Source organism: Oryza glaberrima, chromosome 3 (assembly GCF_000147395.1).
Source record: "Oryza glaberrima chromosome 3, OglaRS2, whole genome shotgun sequence".
Lineage (NCBI taxonomy): Eukaryota > Viridiplantae > Streptophyta > Magnoliopsida > Poales > Poaceae > Oryza > Oryza glaberrima.
In genome coordinates this window covers 2,386,463-2,409,728 of record NC_068328.1, presented here as the reverse complement: position 1 = coordinate 2,409,728, position 23,266 = coordinate 2,386,463, and the positions used below count along the sequence as shown (strand labels likewise).

Below are 23,266 nucleotides of genomic sequence, written 5' to 3'. Positions count from 1 at the left end.
GTGAATCTGTGATTGCTATAGGTACCAAGAACAAACTGACAGGACTGCTAAGCCACACAGGATAGACAAAGAAGCACCACAGCACGAGTTAAATATAGATGACCAAACTGGTAGTTTCCAGAGATACAATCATGTTCCATTAATCCCATATACATTGCTGCGAATAGAAGTTACGGTAAGTCAATCTTTGTGCAAGAAGCTTGGCAAGTTTCATAGCTGCAGGCCCAGGTCTAAGAACATCCGGGTTACCTGAAACAGAACATGGACTAGCATCCCCAACACCTATGCACCATCCCCCTGGGGCTGGTTCTTCAGGTTGCCGGTGTAAAATCTCCTCATCAATGTGGTTAAGAACAGGATCGTCCATGGAAAATCTTGTTCCAAATGCTACGCCGCTTTGAGTCATATTCTCTACATCATCCAGGGTCAGTAGAAGGGGCTCTTTTTTCGAAGATGAGTCCCATTTTGAATAGTGTAGGTCATGGTTAACAACAGTCCTGTTAAACTCAGGGGAGTTGCAAAGAACTGTCTGGAAATACTTCCTGTGTGGCAAGGGCATGTTAGTATAGTACATTAGCATGGTTCTTGGTAGATTATCCGTACCGATGATACAGTATTCGATAAATTTCCGAGAAAGGATAACAGATGAAGAACCTGCATTGGAACAATAGGTACAATTAAATACTTCTTCAAGGTCTTCCAATCAATTAAATAGTTAGGTAAAAAAGACATTAACATAAGGTGTAATCAAGATGTATAGTGAATTCAATGTCATTCTATATAAAAATGGATTCATTTCAAAACAATACATATTTTTTCCAGCCTATTTCATGAGCAAGACATTAGAATTCTGCAAAGCTCTTGTTCAGGCAGGACAGGCAGAGTTAAATGTCATCGGAGTTGTACCGAAAGAAGTGCCTATGTTTTACAAATCATCAGATAACAAATGGGATGCCAAGTATAATGAGCCCAATAAAATGTCAACCAAAGTAAGAGAATTGAATAGTATAAGTACACTATTTATATGGATAGCCATATGTTATCTAATAATTTCAAACCATCTGTAATAACTAAAAGGGAAACTAGTCCATTAAACCGACATATGATAAAGACGTTTCACAATTTTCCATCAACTGGGTATTGCATCATCATTAGCACTATAAGACAAATTATTCTATGTCCCCTATCATTATATAATGATTTATGGGATGATCTTCTAATAAATACTGAAGCGCATTAACCCCTTACCTGTAAATAGTTTATAAGCATTTGGCAGTTCACGTTTTTGAGTGGCATAAAATATATCAGTCCTGGATGAGAGATATAGACCAGGATCAACAACAATCGGTCTTATCTGTCTTGACCTGAACAAACATACAAAGTCAAGAACTTGAATTCCCAAGTTTGAATTAAAACTAAAGAAATTCAGAATGATCGTATGTCCTTACTCCCTCCAACCGATATAACTGGTATGCTGGATGAAGTTGAGATCCTTTGGTATATATGATAAAACATGTAGTAGATCTGCCAACAATTCAAAGTTAGGTCGGATAAAGAGTGCTGTGCCCCATAGAAGAGCACCTTGTTTCACAAAATGTCCATAGTTTCCAGAGAAATAAAATGGTATAAGCACAACATAGAGGTATTTGTGTCCGTTCTGTTCTACCATTACATAACCAAGCAATTTCTGTAGGGCACAAGTTTATCTAAGTCTCTTTAGGAACAGTGCAGAAAGTGAACTTCGAATTCAATAAGCAAGTACAATGAACATGAAACACATTGAGGAAACTCTAACAGCCTAAACAGGAGGCAAAGATTAGTAAAGTTTTTTTATTATTATTCTCAAGTTCCATAAGAAATAGTTATCCATGCTGTTATAATGCAAAGGATTCACTAATTTAGATCACATCGTCATGATTTTCTGTTGAAGCCAGATTAGATCAGCATGCCAAGCTTGTACTCTTTCGTCCAAAATAATTTTAGAACCAAGGCCATATGGTTTGTATGGCGGGAAAGCAAAAATCAGTAGCAAGTTCAAAGGCTTGTCATGCTGCCAAAATAATACCATTCCATTTCAGACCTCAAAGGAGTTGGCTTCAGTGTAGAAAACCAAGTTCCACATGCTTCTGGCATCAAACAGATGTGGTCACAGTTTGTTTTTTGGATGAATATGTGTGAGAAATATCTACTGATCGATTAATCAAGAATGTATTCCATGGAATGCCACAAAATCAAATATATTACTTTTCCTAATGTGATAACAGGATTTTAATTCCTTCAATGAAACAACTTTTTAACCATTCTAATGCATTGAAGATGGTCTTCAGAGATACTTACTCCGTTTCATATTATAAACTTTCTAGCATTGCCCACATTTATATATATGTTAATGAATCTAGACATATATGTATGCCTAGATTTATTAACATCTATATGAATGTGGGTAATGTTAGAAAGTCTTATAACCTGAAACGGAGGGAGTAGTATTTATTGTCTAGTAGTAGTCTGATTGGTCATTCTTTTACCTATCGATTCACAGAAACCTGTCTACAAAAAAATACCCCATTCATCAAACAATAACAATCTATAGTGAAAAGTTAGCAAGATTATCACTTTTATATTTTACCGAAAAGTTTAGATCTAGCTCGAACACCTCAACGACGACAGATACTTATCATATACACAAAGGTAAGGTACCCAAATAGGTGGAGAGAGGAATCACCATCAGGAGTGATGAGCGGGTAGTCACCAGCGTCGAGGTGCACGAACCAGTCCCAGTCCTGTCCTACCCGCAGCAGCAAGGAGGCGCCGTGCAGCGTGGCGGCGAGCGTGGACGCGCCACGTGGGTTGGCGAACCCGGGGTCGCCGACGACGTGGACGTTGGCGCGGCCAGGGCCAGCCCGCGCCTGGCGGGCGAGCCGCGCCCGGTCCCCCGCGGACGCGGCGCCGTCGAGGAGGAGGAGGTAGAGGTTGCGGGGGTGGTAGGTGGCGAGGAGCAGCCGGAGGAGGCGGTCGGCGTCGCCCGCCGAGCCGGTGAGGAGGAATGCGAGCGACGGCGGCGCCGGCCCGGCGGAGGACGCGTCGACGGGGAGCGGTACGTGGTGCGGCGGAGACGGTGGCGGCGGCGGCGACGACGACGACGAAGGGGAGGAGAGGAGGTGGAGGAGGAGGAGCAGCAGGAGACAGGAGAGGAGGAGGCAGGGGAGCGGGCGGGTGTCCTTGGGGAAGACGGCGAGCGGCAAGGCGGCGGTCGCGGCCGGCCCGGCGGGCGCGGAGGGTTGCATGGGCGATGGATTTCTTCTTTTTTGGCGGTGGTGCAAGCCGCGGGCGGCGGGCGGCGGGCGGAGTGGGAGGAGTGGATCGGGGAGGGAGGGAGGGAGAACCGTGGAAAGAGGAAAGGTTTTTCTTCCGTGTTTGGTGCACCGGGCGTGTCTGATGAGACCGACCGACGGTTTCCTTGGATGGGTCAGGGTCGGTCTGGTCAGGGTGACTTTGAGTTCACTTCATTGGAAAAAGAAAAGTTGAGTTTATTTGTTTTCGTGTAATTCATATTTGTGTTTTTAGTATATTGCGCTTTCTTTGTTTACTAGTTTATTATGGATACTCAATATTTGATGTATTTAGTTAGCAAATTTAAATGGGTATGTCATCATCTTTCGTCTTGGTACTACGGATTGTTCTAAACTTTTTAGCTATGCTTGTGTTGATCATATTGCTTTTTTTATGACTATTACTTTGTTGAGAAAAACTTTTTTCATCAAATTAATTATTTACCTTCAAAGAGAGCTGATTATTGACATGTTCATAAACATTACTTCTTTGATTTTTTGTTAACGAAACAACAAGTATTTTTTTTCATTTTTGTTATATATAGACTTTAGTTTGGTTGTTGGATCAGTTTGCTAATATTAGTTTGTGATTAAGTATTACTCTGGTGTGAATATTGTAAGGATAGTAAACTTAAGAGTTGTGTTTCATTTCTTTGAAAAAATTGAACAACCGATTTGTGCCTTCAATTAAATTCTTACTCATACATTGCATAATCTAAATAGAAGACGATAGATTAACTATTATTGATGTGATGTGCCATTATGAGTAGTGGTTTTTTTTTACTATCTCTCATTTCGATTTTGCTATATATATTTGTCGACAAATTTTTCCCTAAAAATTTGACAGATGTAATTACAGTACAATTTTAGTGTAATTACACTGTAACTTACATGTAATTACACTGTAACTATAGTGTAACTTGTATGTAATTTTTAAAAATCTTTCCGTAACATGTTATTTCGGTAAAATAGAGGACGTGGGAACAAATTCTTTCACATATGCGTGTGCTATGATTTGTTTTCTTCCTCACCAAAACAAATCTTGTAATAGATCTAACAATTCAAAATTATGTGAAACTTACATATAAGTTACACTGTAGTTACATGCAAGTTACAGTGTAATTACATATAAGTTACAGTGTAATTACACTATAATTGTACTATAATTATATCTGTTAAATTTTTAGGAGAAAATTTATCAACAAATATATAGGTAGTCCCCTCTCATTTATATTACCGCGCATATGGTTTTGCTGCTTAGTACTTCAAATTTTGATTTGTTCATCTCCTGTGATTAGTTAGTGAGTTTTTAATGTGTTTAACCCTAGCTCTTGCATCTTCAATTTCTGGCGCCAATGCATCACACGCGTGTGTGCGAAGATGACAGCAAATAGGTTGGCACCACTAAGTTCCTAGCAGTGCATACTAAATTACTAATTGATCCTTAGGAATAATTATGGGTGTGTTCAGAAGACCGTGCTGCAAATACAGCAGTCGCACGTTACACTGATGCTTGCGGCACTGTTGTTGTTGGCTGCGCCACAGCCGCAGTCACGACTGCCAAACAGACCCTATGTAGGATAGTATGGTCTTCTTACTACTTTTCTTATGCCCTGTTTGATTCAGTTTAAGATTATTATAATCTAGTTTATTAGGAGTAAGCTGAAACAAACAAGTAGATTATTATAGCAGATTATTATAATCTATAAGCCAGATTATTATAATCTAATAAGCTGCTCTAGAGGAGTTTTTTTCAGATTATTGAGTGGCTAAAGACCCACTACCCCTACATACTTGAGAAAAATTACCCACCTATGCCATTAACCGAATAGATAGCTGAGGGCATTATAGACTTTAGCCTTTCAAACCCAATAATCCATGCCTCCAATAATCCAGACAAACAAACAACTCACAGCTTATTCTATGTCAGTTTATTATAATCCAGCTTATAGTAATCTGATTTAATAATCTAGATTATAATAATCATATGCTGAAAGAAACAGGACCTTAATACCTACGCACAAGCCTAAAAACGATTATATTCCAAGTTAGAGAGAGTGCTCTCTTTTGAAACAAGAGCTATATTTTAGAGCGAATGGAGTATAACTATCTGCTAGATATAAAAAATAAAAAGGAAGTACGCCACACAAAAAATCATAAGCAGAGTGCGATCTCACATACGGTAGGCTGTAGCCGCCTTCATCCGGGTATGCTAGCGATCTTGTCCCATTTGTTTTCTGCGCCCTGGTGGTACGCAACGCAAGTACCCAACCCAAGCAAACAACAATCTGGCCGGTGCGAGACCGCGAGTGTTCCTCTCCGCTCTCCGCCACCACGTGCTCCGGGGCCGTACCGCCACTGCCACCCATAAAGATCTCATCTCGCCCCTGAGATGCCGCGCCCCCTACCGCGACGAAATGCCCAGGACCGACCGTGCGCTGCGCGGCGACGACTACGCACCAGAACACACCAGCTAGTACCCCAGCGCCACGAGTTGTTGTTGCTGTAGACCTGTAGTTCGCGGACCACGCGACCTGCGCCTCTCCCGGTCGACGCCATCCATGTGAGGATTGCTCTCACCGTCGTTTTCGTTCAGGCAACGAACTAGTTAATCCGCTTCTTGCCATGGCAACGCGGCTGCAGCAGCATCACCCCATGAAATGAGAACATATCATTGCCCGGCGACACGAATCGACAACCAGCACAGCGCCACTGTGCCTCGACGGGTAATAAGTACAGTGCCCTTTTCATTCCTTGCCGGTGCCTCAGCCTCACACAGAGATGGATATATGCATATGGATGTTCTACTGCCAGTCTACCATACTACCATTACTACCAGCAGCCAAACCTGAAGAAATGGAACTGGTAGACTGCTAGAGCCGTCAAAATTATTTCGGCGGCAAGGCTGCAGCAGCGGCTTGCCCGGCCGATGATGGCATAGATACACACGTCGCATTCAGACATTCAGACGCTGTGTATGTTGATCGCCTTTGCTACTGCTACTACCAGGAATAGGAGAGACCTGATAAGCAAAAACAGCAACAGCACTTTCACCGCTTGCTTTGTTTACAACACCAAGGTTGCCATGGTTTCAGGAAAAATTGAGCATGACGAGAGGCTGCTTTGATGTCTGTCGATCTTTCCTTGCCAAGAACTAAGATTTGGCAGATGTTCTTAAACCTCTCTCTAATCCTAATGTTCTACAAAATGGAAATTGAAAAGAAATGCAAAAGGAGATGAGATGACACGCGCTAATCGTCTCCGTCCAACTTCGCCTCCGCCGGGGAAGAGGCAACGGTTTTTTGTTCCATCACTTCTTGTCCTTGCCGGCGAGGCGCGCCGCCGCGCGCTCGGCGCGGCGTGCCTTGGCGTTGACGCGGCTGGCGGCCGAGGCGTCCTCCTCGCTCTGGAGGCGCATCTCCATGACGCGGCGGTGGGAGTTGGAGTGCAGCAGCGGCGAGAAGGTGGGGCTGTTCGCCGGGCGGTACTCCGGGAAGAGGCGCCCGGACTTGAACCGCACGCCGCACGCGTTGCACAGCGTGCGGGGGCCGTCCGGCCCGAGCCGCCACTGCGGCGTCTCATCCACGGCGCAGTGGGTGCACCGGCGCCGCGGCGCCCCCGCGTCCGCCGCCGCCGCCTGACGCGGGCGCGACAGAAGGGGCGCCAGGCTCCACGGAGCAGTCACCCGCCGGCGCCGCCGCAAACCCTTGGTCCTCGGCCCCACCGCTGCGCGCGCCGGCGCCCCGGGCGCCGCCGACTCCACCTCCGCCGCCATGGTGTCCACCGACGGGAACGCGTCCTTGTTCGAAAGCCACTCCAGCTCCTCCTCCTCCTCCCCTTCCCCTTGCCCCTCCCCTACCACCGCCGCCTCCAAACCCTGCAAGAACCACGCAAAAAATCAAAACTTCCAGCCGCCTACCTAGCCAATACGGCAACCCAACCTCTCACACGGGGATTGGAGAGAGAGAGACGCATACCGTGTGGTCAAAGAAGCCGTTCAAGCTGGCGCCCGCGTCGCCGGTCAGCTCTCCAGCCAGCGCCGCCGCGTCCTTATCACCAACCATGTCCGCCGCCGCCGCCGTCACGACTCGGGGGATAAAGAAATGGAAAATTTTTATTCGATTTTTCTTGGCACCTCTATTTGATCCCCTGGCCTTTTTATCATCAAGCCCTTTTACCCCTTTTTGTTTGGGGTTTTTTGCTTCGGTTTGCAAGTTAAAGCAAGAGATTTTTGTCTGGGTTCTTGCGATGATGCGAGAAATCCATAGGTTTTAACGATGGTAATTACCCCATGGCGTTCACGTGGGGGTGGGGTGGTTCTTAAGTTTTGTGTCTAGCAAGCACTGTGTCTCCCTGGACGATTTGGATGTATTAGCATCTCACTAAACACGCCCCCCTTGGTTAACCAGCACCTTCCATTAGGGTTTGCTTAAGGTTTAAGCAGTGGAAACGCGCCCCAGGTGGCCAAAACAAGAACTGAATGAATGAGGATGATGCCGCCTGCCGTTTCTATCCTTTTATGCATCCTGTTTTGTACGCAGCGGTGAATGCGTTTCGTGACATATCAGGGTACAAGGAGTTTCTTGCTGTGATTGAACTGTACTCGATTTTTGCAGTTGTTTTTGTCCTTTTTTGGGTGCTGCTTAATACTCCCAGGAGTACTTAACTATTGAGTATAGACGAAGTTTGTTGGGCTGTTACGGTTCGCCTTTTTTGGCCTTTCTAATCTCTAATTTGTAACATTTTGAAATTTAAATTAGTTATAATTGTAAAAAATAGTAGGCCAAACAATTGTGCAAAAGGATTCATCATGCAATCCACTTCCCAACGAAAAATTGTGTTGCTGACGAGAAAGTATTGGACAACGGGAGTAGCTATATTTATGGCGTCATATTTTTTAAAAAAACAAACAGTCAGCATGTACAGTCACCTTAAAAAATAGCAGGTACTAAGTGAGCAAGTCTGACGGCAAAACAACATACAAATATTTATGGGAGGGAGTTGGTTGTGTTGGTTCATTATTGCGTATCTATTAGGAATCTAAGAAATAAATAGTTATACAATTCGTTAGAAAATTAAAGCGGATATTTGTAGTTTTTAAGTTTACGGGTAAGGAGTAATTATTGTTTGTCGTATCTATGTCGGGAAAAATATGCTACTTATTATTTACTATAGCATACGATAATTTTCTCCTTTTGTGAGTTGAGATCACTTTTTTCGAAGAGAACGTGCTATATTGGCTCTGTTTGGAAGCTTGTTAATGTGGTTGGGCTATAGCAACTTAAACAATGTTTCTATTGCTGATCCAGTTGTCGTAAACTTGGGGTGCAGCGTTTTGGTTGTGCAGCAATGGCTACCGAACAAAACCATTATCTCTAAAGTTAGACAAAGTCACCACGCCAAAGGGCGGATCTACCCATTAGGCGGGGTAGGTCGACTGACCCAGCTACGACCCGTGTTGCCCCACGACTCCAAGACCTCTCTACCCTTTTATAGTAGTCATGGACTATCAAAAATAGGTAAAACAAGGCGTGAACTGTGAACACCCAATAGATTGAGACAATTATGCGAATGAACTATTAATACGATATGTGTTGGGTTCAATTGCTCTTGTCGAGCGAGAACATATCTATTCACCGCCCCATCTATATTGTAAAGTTGCGTCCGTCACGTGTTGTTGTGATACTTATGTATATGATTGATGTACTTGATAGAGATTTATGATATTGTCAACACTAAAAAAATCATATTTATAATTATTAAAATGGGATTGGATCTCAACAGCAAAAGAAACTAGGCGAGGGCTCATCAGCTTTGGTAATAAAATAGATGACAAAAAAGAACTGTGCATATCACATTATATGGCTCATGCATTCTCCATATCATGCCTTTACAAGCAGTGATTGTAACTATATAAGAAAGAAAGGATAAGTGTGTTGTTTTATTTATAGTCATTGAACAAGACATATGATGTGATCTAAAGGTATGAGATTGTATTTCTTAAATATTTGTATTACAACAACAAATTACTGAAAACCTTCAATAATAGCTCGGTTTTATCCTCAAAATCCATTCAGATTCTCACCGAAGTGCAGCTCAGCGTTGGCAACCATAGCCCACCGCACAACTGCACAAGTATGTCTGATCTAGGGGAAAAAAAGGGGGAAAACCTCGGTTTATCATGGCCGCAAGCTGCACGGCAGAAGAGGCGTGTAAACTCCGCCAGCCCATACAGCCATGCGGCCCGCTCCGTGCGCGGTCCGTGGAAGCCAATTTCGCATGTGTCGGCCGCGCGGCCTCCACCGCAGGCCGACAGCGAAGACCGTCCAGCGAATGCGGCCTGCGACGCGAGGCGTCCGAGGAGTGCAGCCGCATCACGGCGACTAGGCGACCACGGCCCGCGAGGCGTACGAGGGCATCACCGCGCGACACGGTTCGCTTCGCGTGCCTTGGGCCGCGCGCATCGGGGGCTCGGAAGCGTTGGTCCGTGGAGCGGGACGCACGGCGGCTGGGCCACGCATCGCCAACCAACCGCCACGCAACGCGACGCGCGCGGATGCCGTCGTCCGCGGGCCGCGGCCGCGCAAGCGCAACGCCAAGCCGCCGAAAATTTCTTCTCAGCCATGTCGGCGAGGCGGCGAGGTAGGCAGACTCTAGACGTGTCGGTCGCTTGGAGGTTGGAGCTGGTGAAACCGGCTGTGTGTTTGGAGTTTGGTGCAAGTGCAACTGGCTTACGTGAAATAGTGAGATCGAATCAAACCGGTCCAGTTTCGTCTGTGCATCATCGATCGCCGATTGGTACGTAATGCCCATATGCACGCAGCACGCGCAAGGATTAAACCCAAATCATGCGAAGGAAGGAAATTTATCTACGGACAACGTGCAATCTAATCATATTAGCCATTAGGGCTCAACTCGGGGATCACGGAGCAGAGAGCTCCCAACTCTATTACCAAGTGGGCACTGTTTCTGAACTATCCAGCCTTTCACCATACCAAACATATATTCTCTCCTCCTGATACTGTACATTAATACATGCAATACTCTTAGTTTAATTTATGCACCAAAGCGCCCTAACTAAACAAGCATGTTCACCCAACTACAGGTGTTTGTACGTCGGAGGTTGGAGCTAGCCATATTGCCGAACAACAATCAGCAAAAGCAACACGCTTGCATGTGGCCAGCATATATACTGCAGTCTAATGAAGGGATAGATTAAGAGATTAATTAAGAGACGACGCATCCTCGCGACTTTTAATTTATCTGGCTATTGCTCGTACTCTATATGACCGAATGACAATATAAACATACAACAATATGGAATACTAATTAACTGATAAGTACTTATAAAGGACATTTTCCTGCTTTATCGTGTCATAGTTTCTTATTGGCATGTTACTTTCACTAGCTAACATTGCATTTCCAGAGAGGAGGAATATGTAGGAATATAACAAACGGTGATGCCCTTTGGAAACTTCCCTTGTTCAATTATAGATATCAAGGAATATGACCATATTTTATTAGCTGAAATTAGTGCAATTTGAACTATGATTCAAGCAGGAAGGAAAAAAACCACTAGTGATCGATGAGTAATGCCACACGATTAATAATGGCTCAATAATCTGCCGGCACGGAGAGAATTTTCAGAAGCTGCAAAGCGGAGGCACTTCACATGGCCCCCCATCTTAGCCCCACGCTGTCTCTCGCCAAGTCGCAATTAGAAAACGGAGAGGAGAGATAATACGAGAGAAGATGGAAGGCCATGTGTGCGTGCATGTGGGCTAGCGAAGCTAAGCTAAGCTAAGGCCGAGTTCAACCGAGTTGGAACTTGGAACGGAAGGGTGCCTGCATTTGTTGCAGTTGGTGGCTGCATCTTCTCCTGCATGATTGAATTTCGGCCACCGGCTAGTATGGCTTACACTTTACTTGTTGCCTCTATCTTCTCACTCCTCTTCATAAATCATATTTTGTGTCTGCTTGAGCCAAACAAAGAGCACACAAATGCATCTTACATAACTGAATTACAAGAGGTAAAACGGCTGTGTCGTATGACTGAAAACAGCAGGGACTTCAGATTGTCATATGAATGAGCTGCTACATAACTCTTCAGTAACTACTACACACTGGATTTACCTTACTCGGAAAGCTGCAATTGCAGAGAATCCATTGGTATACTACGTATCATGTATGCCTGCCAGGTGGGTCCAATAATTGTTTCCATTGCTAACATGGGAAGGTTCAGAGTTGGGCGAGTAATTGTTAGGATCATGTTGTTTGTTGTGTAATTCACCTACAGAGAAAGGATTAGTTTTTGCAGGATAGTACACTTCATAAAGGTAGAAACAGTTGGGTCAGTTGGGCTGACTTTTTGATGGGAGGACAAGGGTCCTGTTGCTGCTTGTACTTTTCAGTGCTTGTTTATAACCTGATGTCCCCCAGAGCAAAAGTATTACTAGTAGGATGGAGTATTTGCCACTGCTACATGACAACCAAACATATTTGACAGAGCAAAAGGTGAATTGTGTGAGAAATGTGTATCTTTATAGTTTATACCGTGCTGATGCATATTGTTCTTGCAGTTGCTTATCTGTTTGGCTTGTGCTCAATGTTGTGTAGTTGTTACTATAGTGGTTCCAAAACCTTTGGTGTAATACTAAATGGAATATTATAAACTGAAATTACTGAGTTTGGTGCCCTAAGATATACAGTGCTGCTTCTGCTCTACTCCAGTTACTGCTTGTTATGACCCTAATTGATGTGTGCAACCTAGTTGATGTCCCTCAAGAGAAAAAGAACAGACGATCAGGTAAAATAATGCCATAGCTGAGCAAGCATAAGGTCAGATCATGCCAGCTTCATATTCATACCACCAAAGCGTAACATCAATCACGCCATCATAGCTATGCTTTCCAAGCACAAAAAGGAAAGATATCACACTATCTTTTTAAAAAAGAAACATGTCTAGGGCAATGCTAATTGAAGTTCTTGGACTTGCTTTGGTCTTGGAAACTATTGTAGTAGTAACAGAATAACGTTTACTGCAGTAGTAAGTAGTAACTCACTCTCAATCCCTTGTCAAAGGCATTGCTGCTTCCATATTCCGAGCAAAACATCCAAAAATAAACCTTACAAGTACAAGATTATGTACGTATTCTGTTAATGGTCAGATTCAGTATTTTTTTTAGATGGCAGGTCAATATTATTGCGTACAATGAAAAAATATTTGAAGCGAACCCCTGTTGGTTAAGAGCCCCAAATTTGACAACCTGGTCATGAAAACAGGAAACAAAAGCATGGCGTTCTCAAGAATCTAATCATCAAAAGAACAGGAGGTTCTTCCATGTGATGGAGATAATTGGTTTGGGTCTGGGCAACTTGTATACTGTGAACGCGCTTCTCTACCCCGAATACAAAGTTTGCTCTATGAATAAAGTAACAAAAAACTTGCTTCATGAATTTTCCTTCATAATGAAGGCTGTGTTTAGATCTAAAGTTTGGATTCAAACTTCAGTCCTTTTTCATCACATCAACATGTTATACATACACAACTTTTCAATCATATCGTCTCTAATTTCAACCAAAATCCAAACTTTGCGCTGAACTAAACACAACCGAAGTAGGAAAAGAGACTCAAAGATGACAACACAGCAGGTGAAACTGACAACGATTTATAACTCGTTGGACTCTGCAAATTCGTTTGCTGCTTGCTAGTGTTGTTTAGTGATATATTTTCCTAGACTTTACACATATAATGTACACATGAAGCTTTGACAAAGTACAGCTTATAATTGTTTCACAAGATTACTGCTAAGTGCTAACGGTTTATTGTTCACTGGAATAGTTGATTCAGGAGATGATTAGAACATTACCTGTAGAAGTTCTCACTACCGCCAAAGATCCTGCAGTAGCTAAGCATACTGTTGAGTCAGAAGATTAGAAGATTCTCATATCACTTTTTACTCCTGGTATTAGACAATTAAATATGAGCTATTTATCAAACCTGGAAGAGAATCTTACAGTCCCTACAGGCTACAGCTCCACCACCAGGATCACTGACAAAAGTTCCATTCAACCTGCAAGATAAGAATAGCATACTAATTTATGGTCAATCATTTGTTTAACACCAGGACACGCTTGCATCTCTACCCCTGCCTTCACTAAAATCTACTTACACATACTCACTACGTCCTTAAAAAAAAAGACAAAACCTGGTTTCCGTGCCCAATATTTGACCGTCCGTCTTATTTGAAAAAATTATGAAAAAAAAAATAAAAAGACAAGTCATGCATAAAATATTTATCATGTTTTATCATTTAACAACAATGAAAATACGAATTATAAAAAATTTTCATATAAGACGGACAGTCAAAGTTGGACACGAAAATCCAGGGTTTGTCTTTTTTTGGACGGAGGGAGTATTCAACTAAAGTAATCTTGGCGTTAACCGTGCGTGTCCGCTTAGTAAAATTCCATTTGTTCAGACTACTGAACTATTAAGACCACCACTTGTGTTATCCCTCCTTTCTTTCATATATGATGGTTGAGTTTAACTGAATTTCTTAAAGCTTAATTTGTTCTAAAAGATGAAAATGGTGGAAAAAACTGCTTGCTGTCATACTTGAACATTGATCAGAACAAACTGAAAATTAGTATGTACCAATACGGAACACGGTAGAGTAGAAATATACTAGAATGAATGTGTACTCCTTTCAGGCCGTCGGCAATTGAACAGCAATTCCGTTTCATGCCCATACTTTAGAACTACGTATTATATCTGCAAAAACAACCATGTTATTGACACAACGAAAATAGGGAATCGGCTCCAATGAAAACTTCCATGTTCTGTGTTTACAATGATTGCAATTCTCGTTGTTTAAACCAGCAAGACAAAATTCTCTCTCCAATGACGAGTGATCAATCCCCTTTCGCACATTCTCTTAACCACATGGGCCATGTCTCCCGAAGCTCTCAATAATTCCAAGAGCATTTTCCAGCCTATGTCCATGCTCCCTCCTAACCTTTACACTCTCATACCGAGCTGTTGTTGTGCTATCCATGGCCCCCACAAGGCTCTACTAAACCATGCAGTACCTAACACTAACAACAACAACACACACACACTAGCACACCAATGCATTAGCATGCCACAAAGTAGTATTTTATTGTCTCCAAACACATAGATTAGTGCATTAATCCAATCCTAATCATAGACATCCTCTTATATACCTTCCTACAAGTTTCCCTCCATTTCTCTATTGCTTCAAACAAGGCAATGAAAACACAAAACTAGAAACAGTGTGTGTGTGAGAGAGAGAGGGGCCAGAGGAGTGTAGAGGACAAGGGAGGAACAGAAGAACCGAGCATGACAAGTGCTAGACACTTGTTCTTCACCTTGTCCTTCTCCTTCTTGGCGCTCTTGAGCTGCATTGCCGTGTGCAATGCCGGTGACGAGGCCGCCGCGTTGCTGGCCATCAAGGCGTCTCTCGTCGATCCATTGGGGGAGCTGAAAGGATGGAGCTCTGCGCCACATTGCACATGGAAGGGCGTGCGCTGCGACGCCCGGGGCGCGGTCACCGGCCTCAACCTCGCCGCCATGAACCTGAGCGGCGCCATCCCGGACGACATCCTCGGCCTCGCCGGGCTCACCTCGATCGTCCTGCAGAGCAACGCGTTCGACGGCGAGCTGCCGCCGGTGCTCGTGTCCATCCCGACGCTCCGCGAGCTCGACGTCAGCGACAACAACTTCAAGGGCAGGTTCCCGGCCGGCCTCGGGGCGTGTGCCTCGCTGACGCACCTCAACGCGTCCGGGAACAACTTCGCCGGCCCGCTCCCGGCCGACATCGGCAACGCCACCGCGCTCGAGACGCTCGACTTCAGGGGTGGCTTCTTCTCCGGCGGCATCCCGAAGACGTATGGCAAGCTCCAGAAGCTCAAGTTCTTGGGCCTCTCGGGCAACAACCTCAATGGCGCTCTCCCGGCTGAGCTGTTCGAGCTCTCGTCATTGGAGCAGCTCATCATCGGGTACAACGAGTTCAGCGGCGCGATCCCGGCCGCCATTGGCAATCTCGCCAAGCTCCAGTACCTCGACATGGCGATCGGCAGCTTAGAGGGCCCCATTCCGCCGGAGCTCGGCCGGCTGCCGTACCTCAACACCGTTTACCTCTACAAGAACAACATTGGCGGCCAGATACCGAAGGAGCTCGGCAACCTCTCCTCCCTCATCATGCTCGACCTCTCCGACAACGCGATCACCGGCACGATCCCGCCGGAGTTGGCGCAGCTCACTAACCTGCAGCTGCTTAACCTGATGTGCAACAAGATCAAGGGCGGCATCCCGGCCGCCATTGGCGAGCTCCCCAAGCTCGAGGTGCTTGAGCTGTGGAACAACTCACTCACCGGCCCGTTGCCGCCGTCGCTCGGCAAAGCGCAGCCGCTGCAGTGGCTGGACGTGTCGACGAACGCCTTGTCCGGGCCGGTGCCCGCCGGGCTCTGCGACAGCGGCAACCTGACGAAGCTGATACTGTTCAACAATGTCTTCACGGGCGCGATCCCCGCGGGGCTCACGACGTGTTCGACGCTTGTCCGCGTCAGGGCGCACAATAACCGGCTCAACGGCACTGTGCCGTTGGGGCTCGGGCGGCTGCCGCGGCTGCAGCGCCTGGAGCTCGCCGGCAATGAGCTGTCCGGCGAGATCCCCGACGACCTGGCGCTCTCGACGTCGCTCTCCTTCATCGACCTCTCGCACAACCAGCTGCGGTCGGCGCTGCCGTCGAACATCCTGTCCATCCCTGCGCTGCAGACGTTCGCGGCGGCGGACAACGAGCTGACCGGTGGCGTGCCGGACGAGCTTGCCGATTGCCCGTCGTTGTCGGCCCTCGACCTGTCGAACAACCGGCTATCCGGCGCGATCCCGGCCAGCCTCGCGTCGTGCCAGAGGCTCGTTTCGCTGAGCCTCCGGAACAACCGGTTCACAGGGCAGATCCCTGCTGCTGTCGCCATGATGCCGACATTGTCCGTCCTCGATCTCTCCAACAACTTCTTCTCCGGCGAGATCCCGAGCAACTTCGGCAGCTCGCCGGCGCTCGAGATGCTGAACCTGGCGTACAACAACCTCACCGGCCCCGTGCCGGCGACGGGGCTCCTGAGGACGATCAACCCCGACGACCTTGCCGGGAACCCGGGACTCTGTGGCGGCGTCCTGCCTCCGTGCGGGGCAAGCTCTCTCCGGTCATCGTCGTCGGAATCGTATGACCTTCGCCGCTCACACATGAAGCACATTGCCGCTGGCTGGGCCATCGGCATCTCCGCCGTGATTGCGGCATGCGGAGCCATGTTTCTTGGCAAGCAGCTGTACCACCGGTGGTACGTCCATGGCGGATGCTGCGACGATGCCGCCGTGGAGGAAGAAGGGAGCGGCTCGTGGCCATGGCGCCTCACGGCGTTCCAGCGGTTGAGTTTCACCAGCGCCGAGGTGCTCGCGTGCATCAAGGAGGCTAACATTGTCGGCATGGGCGGCACCGGGGTGGTGTACCGCGCCGACATGCCACGCCACCACGCCGTGGTCGCCGTCAAGAAGCTGTGGCGCGCCGCCGGGTGCCCCGAGGAGGCCACCACGGTGGACGGGCGGACGGACGTCGAGGCGGGAGGCGAGTTCGCGGCCGAGGTGAAGCTCCTCGGGCGGCTCCGGCACCGGAACGTCGTGCGCATGCTGGGCTACGTGAGCAACAACCTGGACACGATGGTCATCTACGAGTACATGGTCAATGGCAGCCTGTGGGATGCGCTGCACGGCCAGCGGAAGGGCAAGATGCTGATGGACTGGGTGTCGCGGTACAACGTGGCGGCGGGCGTCGCCGCCGGGCTCGCGTACCTGCACCACGACTGCCGGCCGCCGGTCATCCACCGCGACGTCAAGTCGAGCAACGTCCTCCTCGACGCCAACATGGACGCCAAGATCGCCGACTTCGGCCTCGCCCGCGTCATGGCGCGCGCCCACGAGACCGTCTCCGTCGTCGCCGGCTCGTACGGCTACATCGCGCCGGAGTACGGGTACACGCTGAAGGTGGATCAGAAGAGTGACATCTACAGCTTCGGTGTCGTCCTCATGGAGCTCCTCACCGGACGGCGGCCGATCGAGCCGGAGTACGGCGAGAGCCAGGACATCGTCGGGTGGATCAGGGAGCGGCTGCGCAGCAACACCGGGGTGGAGGAGCTGCTCGACGCCAGCGTCGGCGGCCGCGTCGACCACGTACGGGAGGAGATGCTGCTGGTGCTGCGGGTGGCGGTGCTGTGCACGGTCAAGTCACCCAAGGACCGGCCCACCATGCGCGACGTGGTGACCATGCTCGGGGAGGCGAAGCCCCGGCGGAAGAGCAGCAGCGCCACGGTGGCCGCCACCGTCGTGGACAAGGACAAGCCGGTGTTCACGACGTCGTCCGACTCCGGTTACCTATAGTAGAAAAGTTGGTTTTTCACCGGAGGATCTGACGTGACAGACGCGAATACTTGGCATTAGCGGACGTGTTTGTTTTTGTACCTATAGTTCTTGTAATCTGCTGCTACCTTTTTACATAGTTCTGATTTACATTTGGTCCTGTTCAGGGGCTACGAATTGATGTAAACAATGTTTATACTTTTTTACAATTTTAGGATGTAAAGGAAATCAATTAGTCCCTTCAAATACGAGGCAAATTCTGAACTTCACTGATGTTCCCCATGGTAGATCGGATCGCTAGCAAATATAATGGGACCATCTATACATTTGTCGACAAATTTTCTTCTAAATTTGACGGATGTAATTATACTACAATTGTAGTGTAATTACACTGTAACTTGCATGTAACTAGTGTAACTTGTATGTAAGTTTCACGTAATTTTGAATCGTTAGATCTATAACTAATATAAATATTTGTATTTTTCCGGTCGTCACACCAGTTTTTCGTCCCTCTCCTCTCTAACCTCACGCGCTCCTCCTCTCCAAATCCCGCATCCAATCAAACCCAAAAACAAAATCTCAATCTCAATCCAAATACAGATCGGAAATCAGCACAAATTCCAAGAGAAAACACTACTACAAGAAGACCATCACAAAATCATATTTCATCAACAACAACAACACAGGAACATCACAAGCACAAAAACGCCAACGCCGGAAGGGGAGGGTGCCGCCGTCGCCGCCGTCGATGCAGGGACGCTGGGCCGCCGCCGCCCCCACGCCGTCCGGGTGGCTACCTCTCCCGCCTCCGCCCCATCCGGGCCGCCGCCCCTCCTGCCCCCGCCGCCGTCGGATCCGGCGGAGGCGAGGTCCGGCCGGCTGTCCCCACGCCATTCGGGCCGCCGCTCCTCCCGCCGCCGCCACGTCCGGGCCGCAGCCGCCTCCAAGCCGCCCGATCTGGCCGTCCGGGCCGCCGCCCCTCCCGCCCCCGCCGCCGCTGGATCCGGCGAAGGCGAGGTCCGGCTGGCCTCATCACAAATCCAACTCCAAACAAAAACAAATCTCAATCCAAATTCAAATACAAATACAAATCGGAATCAATAGATAATGAGAGGAGATGGAGGGGCGAGCAGGAGGCCGCCGCTTCTCCTCGACGGACCTCCTCCTCCGCCGACCCGCCATTGCGCCGGGATCCGCTGAGCCGCCGCTGCACCGCCAGGGAGCCGCCGACCCGCCGCTGCGCTGGGAAGTCGCCGGATCTGGCGAGGAGCGGGAGCGCCGGCGTCACCCCGACGAGGAGGAGCGGCGCCGCTGGTGGGGAGGGGCGTGGAGAGGCAACGCTGGTGAGGGAGGGGCGCGGAGGCGGCGCCGGTGGGGGAGGGGCGCGGAGTCGACGCCGGTGGGGGATGGGCGCGGGAAGGCGGCGAAGGTGAAGGAGGGGCGCGGGAAGGTGGCGGTGGGGGAGGGGCGCGGCGAGGTGGCGGTGGGGGAGGGGCCCGGCGAGGTGGCGGTGGGGGAGGGGCGCGGGGAAGACGACGGAGGTGGGGGAGGTGCGCGGTCGCCGGTGGGGAGAGAGTGGCCTACGGTGGGAGGAGGAAGGGGAAAAAGGTAGGGTTAAGGATTAGGGTTCGGTCCGGGGTTTTAATGGATTAGGAGCCGATCTGAGCCGTTCATCTAAACGAACGGCTCGGTCCCGCGTCGGGCCGAATCACTATTGGGCCGCGTGCGCTTCATGGGCCGCAGCAGGTCGACCGGTCCAACAAAAAAAATTTAACTTCAACTTTCGTTTAGGGCCCACGCGACAGTGAGAGATGAAGTAGGGGGAGTAAATTAGACTTATTTTTGGGCCAGACAAGTGTGCGGTTGAGTCGGAGGAGAGGAGAAGGGAGGAAAGCGGCCGGCTTGGCTACGGGCTGTATAATAAAATGGGCTGAAAATGGCCCAACAAGAGAGTAGAAGATTTCTATTCAAATAAATATTGCAAGGATGTTAGTATTATGAAAATTAGCAATTAAGCTATGCAAATTCCAATAAAATTCCAAATAGCATAATTAATCATGGAGAATTTAATAAAATTAATTTTAACTATATCATTTTATTTCTCGCACTTACTTTACTTGTAAACTAATTTAATTATACACCTACCTACTTAAAAAATATCGAAATTTGTATTTCAATGAATTACATAATGTAAATATTTCTCAACTTTTCTTCAATTTTTTGGTCTTTAGAATTCCCGTTGCAACGCACGGGCACTTTTGCTAGTCTATTACAAGATTTGTTTTGGTGAGAAAGAAAAAAATCACAGCACACACCTATGTGAAAGGATTTGTTCCCACAAGCTTCATTTTACCGAAATACCATGTTACGGAGAGATTTTTGAAAATTACATACAAGTTATATGTAAGTTACAGTGTAATTACACTAAAATTGTATTGTAATTACATCTGTTAAATTTTTGGAAGAAAATTTGTCGACAAATATATAGCAAAATTGAATATAATAGCAATACAATCACAGTGGGTAACAGGGCCCAATTTTGGTGCAGCAGGAGAGGTGCAGAGCTCACAGGGCAGGCCGTACTGTTATTGCTGCCGGATTCTCGCGTGGGGGGCCAAAACGAGGCCTAGTTCTCCAGGAGAGGAAGAACGAATAAGTTCACTTTTGGTCCTCAATTTATCACCGAGTTTGATATTCGTCCCTGCACCGCCATACTAGGTATAACTTACCCCTCAACTTACAAAACTGGATTACTAGGTCTCAGGGCAATATAGCAGCTAGTTTTGTATGACGTGACTAGTTGACCAGGGTCAACAACGCTGAGTTAGCGTGGAACACATGTGGCCCCACATGTCAGTGACCCTTATCTCTCTCCTCCCCTCCGTTCCCATCTCACCAGGGTGGTGGCTAGCTGCGGACGGTGAGGAGGGGCAGTAGGCGGCAAGCAATGAGGAGGACGACAATCGACGACGAGCGCCGACGACATGTAGCGAGGAGGACAGTGGACGGCGGGGAGAAGCTAGCTCAGCCATTCCGTCCCCCAACCCATGCCGACTGATAGGAAGGGGCCACAGGGCACGGTCAACGGCGTGGAGGAGCAAACTTCCACGGCAAGTAGCATTGTCTTCCTCAGCGAGTCGTCTTCTTCCCGTCTCGCCCTGTTCGTCATCCTTGTCGCGCGCCCTCCCATCCTTCTCCCCATCCCCAACACCGATGCCATTGCTTGGCTCTCCTCCACCGTCCAGATACTCCACAGCAGCTCGTCCATGTTCATGGACCCAAAATCCTTCCTTAGCCTGTCTCCCATCCCTCCCAGTGTACTCTAGAACTTGTCGAACATCAATGACTATATCAACCCCTGCCTTGCCAGCGGCGCCGTACCCGCACCCGCACCCGCCATCGCTTCCCTCATCTCCGAACCCCTGCCATTCTTTATATCCATCCCTGATCCCTCCAATTCCTCCTCCCACTCACCGCAACAACTATAGCAACCACAATACCCAAGAGGGGGGAAATTTTCGCGTGTGGCTATACAGGTTGCTTGTGGGGGCGGAGACGACAAAGGGGGCGGCACGTGCACGGGGGCAATTGATGCATGGGACGACCGAATTGGAAGGCAAATTAAGTGACACCTCCTGCCCCCTACTCGGTCACAACTTTCGATCCGCGTTTCACTGTGGTTGTAGCTGCGGCTGGTGATTGTGATGGATCGGAGCTTGGCTTGGGTACGGGACGCAGCAGGGAATGCGTGATGCGAGCAAGAGAGAGACAATGCAGTTGCCCCGACGTTGCCAACTTCTGGGCGGTGGACTTCCAATGACCCAACCGTGGCCACGTCCTGACGACGGTGCTGGCAACATGCCATTCCCGGTGCGTGTGGGAGAGGGAGAGGACAGCTAACATGTGGGGCAAACGTGAGTCCCGCTCACCACATCAACCAAAACCAACCACTATACTACTGAGAAACCAAAGTTAACACGGTATTATAAGTTAAAGGATGTGCTATACCTGATATTTCGATTTAGGGACGAATTTTATACTCAAAAGATATATCGAGGAATTTTCTACTGAACTTAGGAAGAATAGCTCATGAATCAGGGTGTGTTTAGTTCATGCCAAAATTGAAGGTTTAGTTGAAATTAGAACGATGTGACGGAAAAGTTAAAAGTTTGTGTGTGTAGAAAAGTTTTGATGTGATGGAAAAATTGGAAGTTTGAAGAAAAAGTTTGGAACTAAACTCGGCCTCAAGACAATCCTATTGGGCTCGTATTGGCCAAAAATCGGCAGATGATATATCCAGTTCTTTGGTAGGCCGAACTTTGAGAGGCGGAAACGAGGTCAAGGCTCCCGAGCCCCGATGGGAATTGGGCTCCTTGTTTCCTTCTCCACTTGTAAGCGCGATACGGGCTTCAAACGAAGTCGACATCTGACAACCAGGAAGCAACTATAGTAGCAAGTGCTCTGAAAACGGTTGATTTGTGCAGATACGGATTACAACAGCATAATAAGGTTAAACAGATGCAAACTACAGTTGTTGCGACTATTTTTCATATGCAAGGCATGTATATACTCTCTAGCCCGACAATTATGGTAAAGTTAGTCTAGTTTAATATTAGCTTATATACACAGCTACTCCATACAAGAAGATCAGCTTTTGAGGATGAACGCTTTAAGCATAAACTCGTAGTAGGAACAAAACTTGGAAAGCAACAAGCAAATGATTAAAACAAGAGATTCGACTAAAAAGCATCGCCGTCCAATATAATAACCCTCTGTACGCTTGGATATAACACCACCGATTGGATCCCATGCTTGGATATAACACCATCTCTTACTTGCAGGGCCCCAAATCCGAGCCCCAAAGGTCGGAACAATGCCGTGCTTTTTCATGCCAAGTTCATCAGCAACGTGGGAACGTGCAGGACATGATTGCTTTTGGCTTACAAGCGATGAACGTGGCCTTGCCTTTCTGACTTGCGAGCTTTGATGAACTAATGACTGGCTGTTAGTCAACAATAATATCCTAATTTCTTCTCAAAAGAGATGAACACCAGATTTTTATACCTATACTAGATTGCAGCAATTATTATGGATGGTTGTACTATGAATGTAGATTCTTGTGATAGATACCATGAGCTTCAATAAGAGGGCAACTTAAGACAGCCATAGTGCAGAAAACAAAAGTAAATGTCACTCTGAACCGTACCAGTTACTAATTGGTACTACGTGATAATGTTCCCATAGTCTCATTTATATCAGAAAGGACCACAAAGGGGAGAAATAGTCAGATGGACCGACACATCAAGAACCAGACAAACTCTCCAGATTCTATAATATAATCATGAGTAAATTTCAGAAAACTACAACTATAGCGATAAAAGTATTAGTTTGCTAATCATATATTGTCAGAAGTCAATTCCTAAAAGAAAATTTCAGTTGCACCACTACATGCCTTGCTAATATAGATAGCTAATATGTATTGCATTTCAAAGCTAGCAGGGTT

At 47.5% G+C, this 23,266-nt stretch overlaps 3 protein-coding genes across 3 annotated transcripts; 1 reads left to right on the top strand and 2 right to left on the bottom strand.

Moving 5' to 3' along the window:
• Nucleotides 1–45: 45 nt before the first annotated feature.
• On the bottom strand, nt 46–3,379 carry LOC127767353 (beta-glucuronosyltransferase GlcAT14A-like). Its single transcript, XM_052292666.1, has 4 exons — nt 2,723–3,379; nt 1,449–1,524; nt 1,249–1,364; nt 46–654 (listed from the first exon to the last, which is right to left on the bottom strand). The coding sequence occupies exons 1-4, from the start codon at nt 3,282–3,284 to the stop codon at nt 140–142; spliced, it is 1,269 nt and encodes a 422-aa protein (XP_052148626.1). The 5' UTR covers nt 3,285–3,379; the 3' UTR covers nt 46–139.
• Nucleotides 3,380–6,307: 2,928 nt separating this feature from the next.
• Nucleotides 6,308–7,756, bottom strand: LOC127767854 (GATA transcription factor 3-like). The gene is made up of 2 exons (XM_052293314.1): nt 7,307–7,756; nt 6,308–7,206 (listed from the first exon to the last, which is right to left on the bottom strand). The coding sequence occupies exons 1-2, from the start codon at nt 7,391–7,393 to the stop codon at nt 6,640–6,642; spliced, it is 654 nt and encodes a 217-aa protein (XP_052149274.1). The 5' UTR covers nt 7,394–7,756; the 3' UTR covers nt 6,308–6,639.
• Nucleotides 7,757–14,570: 6,814 nt separating this feature from the next.
• Nucleotides 14,571–18,014, top strand: LOC127766041 (MDIS1-interacting receptor like kinase 1-like). The gene has a single exon (XM_052291049.1). The coding sequence runs from the start codon at nt 14,692–14,694 to the stop codon at nt 17,782–17,784; it is 3,093 nt and encodes a 1,030-aa protein (XP_052147009.1). The 5' UTR covers nt 14,571–14,691; the 3' UTR covers nt 17,785–18,014.
• The last annotated feature ends 5,252 nt before the right edge of the window (nt 18,015–23,266 follow it).